Raw genomic sequence first — 7693 nt, 5'->3', positions numbered from 1 at the left:
GGGGGGGGGGGGGGCACAATTCATCTAACAGATGAAGCTCACATCTAACAGAGCTATAAGCCCTGAGCTAACAAGGGTCTAACTCCAGGGCTAAGTGTTGTGTGAAAAAGCCCAAGTGGGCTATACGTTCGGATGGCAATGTTGGATTAGTTTCAATTTCTTCAAGAAGCCGTCATTACCTATGTTATAGCATTAATTTGAGAAGTGCAACCAGTAGCAGAATACATCACATGTGCTGACATGGTTGTTATGCATTACTTAGCAGCAAATTATTTCATGACAAAGTAAACTGCTTCTATAGTAAGGTATTTTATGAAAACTGAATCATTGATCATTTGTACATAAAATGTAGCTCATAGAGAGGTTTTTTTCATTAAGCATTCATAAAATGAATGTTATACTGTTAAATTCTCTTTGATGAACAAATCCATCATTGTTTGAATCCATGCATATGACAGAGTCCCTCTCTCCATGCTAAGGGAAGGAATCATGACATGGCATGAGAGTCATGCCAATTGAACCACAACACGTGTTCTACCAGATCTAATTAATCTTATCCATGGCAGGTCTTTTTATACTTTCATTTGATGACCTATGCTGCCAGGGGAAAACTGCTCATTGGACAAACACTGTGGTTAAACTCAACTATGCTAACTGGGCATTTTTTATTTGGAATAATGTTGGCAGGTGCTGAGGCAAAGCCTTGTGTCTCTCATGTTACAAATCCTTTTATTGAACAACAGGCGCTCTCCTTTCCAGGAGGCAAGAAGAGCACTATAGGCAAGTGGCCTATATCCATGCAGAGACATAGAGTTAATTTCTCTCCTTTTGTTATAATGGCTTAAGGAACACGTTTAATATGCCCATTTCAGTGTTATTGTTTTGTTGTTGTTGTTTGTGAGTCAGACCCAAAAGAATTTGCTGATACTGTTAGCTTCTCTCAGGAGCTGCACATTTGTACTTCTGCCCATGAAAGCACACGCTCACAGAGGCACATTGGAAAAATAAACGCATACAGTATAAATAAACCACATGATTTTCCTTTTTCTCACTTTCATACACACACTAACAGGCTTCATTAAAGGTTATCTGACTTTAAAGGATCATTCCAGTTTATTACAATTTTGGGTCTTATTTTCTTAGGTTTGGTCATCACTCCTGTCAGTAATGATAACACACTGCCCAAGTTAATTGATGAAATCTAGAAAAGCAAAAACATTGCTAAATAGTAGCCTGATGAAGGATGAAAGATTGCCTTCATATCTGTATTAAAAACAAAGCCTTATTTGGAAGAGAAAATGGCTGGAAATCCACCACATTTTACAGACAGACTCCTTGGCGACTTTGACTTTCGTACACACAGTTTTCCTCTGCAACTAAGGATTATTATTAACATTATGGGTAAACTTTTGTAAAACAAACAACATAATTATTTTTTAACTTTCCACATCTTATCTGACTGCATCTGGTAAGCCTCCTGGAAAAAAAGATGCCAATATGTTAACACAACTTCCTGTTCTTTTAATCACCTTTGTCCACCATAACAGTCAGCTATCTGTTTTATGAACACTTATAGATACTAAATAATGGCTACAACCTTGTTCTAGACTGACAAACAGATAAAAATTAATAATAATTACTCTGTTTAGTGTGTTCATGGTGTTTTTATGTCTGGATTTCATGCAGGTAAAGCAACGCACATCATTTGTACAAAATGCGGACGTTTGAATATTATTCAGCATTTGGTACAATGCAACATATGTTTTCTACAATTTTTCAAATATGTAGTTGATATGATTGTCCTATTTCTGTCTAGAGCTCTCCACATAGAGTATTCTAAGAGAGAATCGAGCTTATTGAGTGTTATAGATTTGGTTAGCCAAATTCTTCTGCTTTTATAATTCAGTCATCCCTTCTGTCCTCAACACAGCTGATTAGAAAAATTGACATGGGCAACTCCAGCTCCTATTTGCAGAGGAATCAATACGACGCCCCCTGGGTAAAAGTTCATTTTTTACACATGTAACAATGGGCTCACTAAGGAGACTGAGGAGAACTGTTTTCCTATGATGTAACAACAGCAACCCTGTGGTCCTTTAAATAGGCATGCATTAATAAATACCTATCAAATCAAATAAATCATAAAATACAGTACTTGTAATAAATACATAAAAGGTAGGTTATATAGTAAAAAGTTTCAATATCAGCTCCCTCTTTTAAATCAGGCTTGAATTAATTTGCATTGTGACTCTATTGACTCTCAGTCTCAGTCAGTCAAAGTGAGCAGATAGTTATTGACGCGGATTAATTTGACCTGATGAAATATTGATGTACACATCTGTTGTTGCATACTGTTTGGCTAACATTGTGGTAATTTTTTTTGGCAGTATCACATATTTGAGGCATGAGAAAAGTTCTTAGTTTTTAAAGTTATAAAATGTTTTCCTTCAATAAAAGCATTTTGATTTTAGTTACATTTTCCCTATTCCCCAACTTGCAACTTGTTTCTTTCAACCTTTAGTCACAACCAGCCGTCTTTCCCTCCTTTTTTTACCTGCAAGGTGTCCGCCAATGTTTGTTTCTCTATAGGAAGTCGCTCTGCAACTCATTGGAGAGCTGACTGACAGCCACCTCACTATGTAGCGATCCTTTAAGTATCCTGGCAGTCTGCTGGGGGCTGTAGTCTGTAAAGTTTTCTCTGGTACCAGTGACTGTTTCAGGGCAAGGACAGTGTCTGCAGGTCCTGTGGTTCTCCGGCAGCCCATTTGACAACCTTGTGGAGTTGCACTCTTCTTTGTGATGCAATTGCATGCAAGTTCCCTTCTGTACAGAGCTGTGCTGACACAGACATCCACATGTCCTTCTGCACTGGGCTACATCCCGATACAAGGACTTGCGGAAGTTGGGCTTGAAGGCCAGATAGACAACAGGGTTGTAAAGGGTGGAGGACTTGGCAAAGATAGCTGCCAGAGCAAAAGCCATGGGTGGTACAGTTGCTGAGTTCCCAAATGCTGCCCACATGGACACAATGGCATATGGACTCCATGCTGTCAGGAAACCGATGCAAACTGCCACAGACAGCTGAAAAGAGACACAAACAATACATTTATCATGTTAACATGTATTTACTTATATAGTATCTTGGAAAGAGAACCTATTTACCTTAATAATAAGTGCATGTGCATTGGTGATCTTGTTCTGCGGGGACATGTGCTGCTGCACAGCTTGACGGGAGCCCCGGACTGTCATCAAGATGAATGTGTAAGACAAGAAGATGATAGTGCAGGGCACAATGTAGCAGAAGAAGAAGAGGCAAATGATGTAGCTCATGGCTGCAGAGCTTTGGCTGGGAGTATGCCAATTGATGCAGCATGCTGTACCATAAGGCTCTGCCCCATACTCTCCCCAGCCAGACAGGGGACCTATAGCAAAAACTCCAGCGTAGCACCAGATCCCAGCAACCAGTAAGCAGGCGTGGCAGTAGGTGAACTTGTTACCTGAGAAAGAGCACAGCAGGGTAGAGACAGAGGCAGAGGAGGGAAAGTTGGGGGAGTGATTACTGACAGATGAAGACATAGAGGATGGATACAGAAACAACAGCATAGCAACAATATGCTACTAAAGCATATTAAGTCTGGTTACCTGATGCTGATAACAGGCAATGAGTGAGGAGGAGAAAGAGGAGAGAAGAAGGAAGGAGTGAGATGATATTTTCCAATAAGTGATGAACAACTTGATCATAATTTTACCTAGGATAGATTGGTAAGGTTGACAAGAAGAATGAACCACTTTTCTACAGAGAATGTGGATAAAAAGATTAATTAATTTTGTCCCGTGTCAAGCCTATGCATATTTTGACGTGACCTCAGGTATGTTCAGAAAAGCTATTACACGGCCCCCAGGAATGGACATGTGAATTTAACAACGTTCATAATGCCAGAGAGCCAAATATAAACATTGTTCTGTGTGTATGGAAAGTTGCTGCAAAGTATGTTTCCTTAGAGGCGCTTACAGAAGTATGTGGAAAAAAAACACTAGGTGAGTAGTCTGAGCACTGTACACACAAGACCTTATATTAGGAAATATAGTCACCACTGTTTGTCAGTACTGGCTGTTTATTTCTTGCATAGAAGGATCTGAACAACAGATGCAAACAGCAACAGACAAATCCCACTAAAAACTAATTTAATTCGATGAATCACTTTATTTGAGGATTTTATTTGAGGATTTTTAAATTTTGTGTGATGGTGATAGTGTGACATTTTTTCTAGCCCATTTTATGTTTGTATTAGAATTGTACTTGTATGGCAATACGATTTATTTGCTAATTCATTGATTGTTGGAGTTGTATTAAGAAATTAATAGACTAATAGATTATTATTATTATAAACAAAGTCATCAGAAAGGGAGCAGGAGGGTTACTACATTCTAATATTTATTGTAAATGCTTTATCTTATTCTGATCTCACTCACCACTCCAATTATGGATGATGTGGCACATGAAATCCACAGTCAATAGCCAATGTTTCCACAAGAGGCTATTGGTACAATATGAAATGTTTGTACAGTCTAATTCCAGAGTATACAACATTTGACACATTTCATTTTAAAGAGTTGCATGTAGTCATGGAGCACTCAGCTGACATTAGACTCATGTGCCTGAATGTGAATAGGGGGACTGTAACTGTTGACTGTAATTGAATTGGACGAGGGCTTCTTCTGTGTGGAATCAGTGAGGAGGAGAACACAGGGAGCCTTATCTATGATACCACACAGCCTCTTCAGCTGGATGTCAGCCCCTCTTACAGTTGCCGACTGAGGGTGGGGGTTGGTGATTAGGCCCTGTGGCACTCACTGAACTGTGTGGCGCAGGGAAAGGAGGCTGGTTAACCATTACAGATAGCTCTCATTTGATATTAAGTGTCCCTTCGCCGATTGAATTCTCCAGCTCTCTGAGTGGCACATGAAGGATTCAACCTGAGCACTTCTTTCACAGAGAGCTGAACTCAATTACAAACAGAATCCCTCAAACATGTGCTCTTACATTTTAAATAAAGCTGCATGCAACGTTTTTTCTCCTAATACTCTGATACCTCAACTCAGGGTATCTGAATAAGCTGAATACTGAGCCAATACCATCTCTCCCTTTTTTTTTATTCATAATAATTTCATGAGATCCATGGTAACATGTGGCAAGGGAATGCTGTGGCACTAAAAACTGGGACTGGGCCTACTGTAATTGAATAAATCTAGCTGCTAGTGAGATTGTTATTGTTTAATATTATTTTATTTATTTATTTTTATAAGAAACTAGATGGTCAAATCATGGCAGATCGATATGCTTCAAGTTTAAATAAATAAATTAAACCTCATTTTTGAAACAGTTTACGCTTTGGCATCTTTTCTACAATAACAATTTTGATGTATTCTCATTCAGTAGTTTAGTAAGTAATTACCTCTGTATTTAGTCGTTTTTATTTATTGTTAGTGGTGGGGGATGGTATTCCCACGCTGGTTTTAAATTACCCTTACACAGAAGAGGCCCAAACAGGATGTAATCAAGCCTAATTTGATTTAATTTAAAACAACCACTGTTTACTGTTTGCTCTTCTATTTACGCTGTATCAGCTGTATTAAATTACTGTCAGTGCAAACAGAATCTATAGCTGTTAATTCACATTAAAAACATTTAACTGGCATAACATGAGATGGAGGTGAAGTAGCTGAGAAAAGAAATGCAATGTATAGTATTTGTCACTGTGGTTAGTGCTAACCACGACTGTTCATCCAAAAGAAGACACAGATAGATGAAGAACTGAAGCAGAACCTCCAACTCCTCAGAAAGACTGCTGTGAGGTGATGAAATCAAATCGCAGTTAAAGAATTATTGTTGACTTTTTTTATTTAAACATTGTGAGCTTGTTTGGCTGCACTGTGAACATATACACCAGTTGCTCTTTCGTTGTATTCCTGTCAAAGTAGCTGCTCAATTGATAGATACACCAGATTGTGATCCAGTGCATTTGATTGAAGATGTATTTTTTCTGATTCATCTTGTACAGCTTTTTTTGTTTTGTTTTACAGTGTGCATGGTCTTGACTGTAATGAGTATTTGGTGATAACTCTGGTTCCTATGGTGCAGGGACACACCAGTCACTCCACAAATTAGTATTAAGTGGAAATGCTGATGCTATTATCCACATGCTCACTGTATATACAATGTCATATACTGCCATATATTGTGAGAGATGTCAGCTTGAATTGACTCTGAATCTATTCAAGCTCATATGTTCCCAATCGGCATCAATTTCCACAGCCAATTACACTTACCATCAGGACAAATACCCCACATTGATCCTGGTTTCAGTTCACATTAAGTCATTCCTCTTTAACTGTAAAGCAATTCCCCAGCTCCCCCTCTTCATTCTCTACTATTCAAATCCCAGTTCCCTCCTGACATTAGTCTTCTTCCTGAGAACGTGTCTTATGTTTGATGGATTTCGATCCTTCATCAGCAGTCATCGGAGGCTTTAGATTAAAGTGAGGGCTAATTTGTCTGTCAGCAGACATTTACCAGTGTTGGAATGTTACTAAGTACAATTACTCAAGTACTGTATTTAAGTACAAATTTGAGGTAATTGTGCTTTACTTATTATTTCATATTTACATTGCACAACTTTATATTTCTACTCTACTTCATATCAGATGCAAGGATTGTAGTTTTTACTCCACCACATGTATCTACAGCTTTACTGTAGTTACTTTGCAGATTACAATTACAAAAACCATGTATGTCAAAATGTGGTGATTTTGAATGTGAATGTTTGCGATAAACTGAAGGCTTAAATGTTCCTTTATGGGTTGAGATAATTTTCCTACATCTTAAAATAAATGATTTAAAACCTTTTTGGATTAGCTGGAAAACGCATAGTCACAAATCTGAAAACTAGGCTGTTTTTCTGAGCACATGATTTTTTTCAGAGATATGTAGTTAAAATTAGCACAACCTTAATCATGCATAGAAGTAAAATGCTACATACACATTAATGCAGCAGTAATATTAATCCAAAAACATCATAGAAACACTGACAGGGACCATTTTACTGCACAATAACTAGTTTTACTTCAGATTTTTTTAATACAGTTTGCTGCTAATACTTATATTTACTTAAGTAACGTTTTGACTGCAACACTTTTACTTGTTGTATTTTTACTGTGTGGTATTAGTACTTTTACTTAAGTAAAGGATCGGAAAACTTCTACTACTTTCATTAAGAACAGAAATACCCACGTGAGGTACTCCAGCTAAAAATAACTAATAAAAGAAAGAAAGGAAGAAGCACTCATCTCCCCAATGCCCCATCTGCTACATATGTGTTTATTTCATCAGGCTGCACCTTGGAGGGTGTTCTTTAGTGCTGTGCTCAAAGACATTTCAGCAAGAATGGGTTTGTGGGAATGGTTTTTAACCATGTGTTTATTTTTACTAGCTATACATATATATATATATATATATATATATATATATAGAAACATTTTAACCTGTCCCTGACGGATGAGCACAAGATTTCAAGTCTAGGCAGATCTTTTGTCTCATTTTTGGTAGCTCTAATCATTCAGACTCACCCAGAATGGACAAATCCCTGGAGAATTGTTTGAAAAAGCCAATGCAATTTGCTTAGCTAACCTAACT

The 7693-nt window shown here is 37.7% G+C and overlaps 1 protein-coding gene across 1 annotated transcript; it reads right to left on the bottom strand.

Moving 5' to 3' along the window:
• Nucleotides 1-12: 12 nt before the first annotated feature.
• Nucleotides 13-4894, bottom strand: LOC118323852 (opsin-5-like). The gene is made up of 3 exons (XM_035655890.1): nt 4807-4894; nt 3163-3497; nt 13-3081 (listed from the first exon to the last, which is right to left on the bottom strand). The coding sequence occupies exons 1-3, from the start codon at nt 4892-4894 to the stop codon at nt 2584-2586; spliced, it is 921 nt and encodes a 306-aa protein (XP_035511783.1). The 3' UTR covers nt 13-2583.
• Nucleotides 4895-7693: the final 2799 nt, after the last annotated feature.

Source organism: Morone saxatilis, unplaced genomic scaffold (genome assembly GCF_004916995.1).
Source record: "Morone saxatilis isolate NCDOM2014 unplaced genomic scaffold, NCSU_SB_2.0 Contig15, whole genome shotgun sequence".
NCBI lineage: Eukaryota > Metazoa > Chordata > Actinopteri > Moronidae > Morone > Morone saxatilis.
This window is presented reverse-complemented; position numbering and strand designations above follow the sequence as displayed.

Coding starts and splice junctions, on each gene's coding strand:
- LOC118323852 (XM_035655890.1), bottom strand. CDS start 4,894: ATGGTTAACCAGCCTCCTTTCCCTGCGCCACACAGTTCAGTGAGTGCC. Junction 3,498..4,806: donor CCCACCCTCAGTCGGCAACT/GTAAGAGGGGCT, acceptor GCTCTTTCTCAG/GTAACAAGTTCACCTACTGC. Junction 3,082..3,162: donor CACATGCACTTATTATTAAG/GTAAATAGGTTC, acceptor GTCTCTTTTCAG/CTGTCTGTGGCAGTTTGCAT.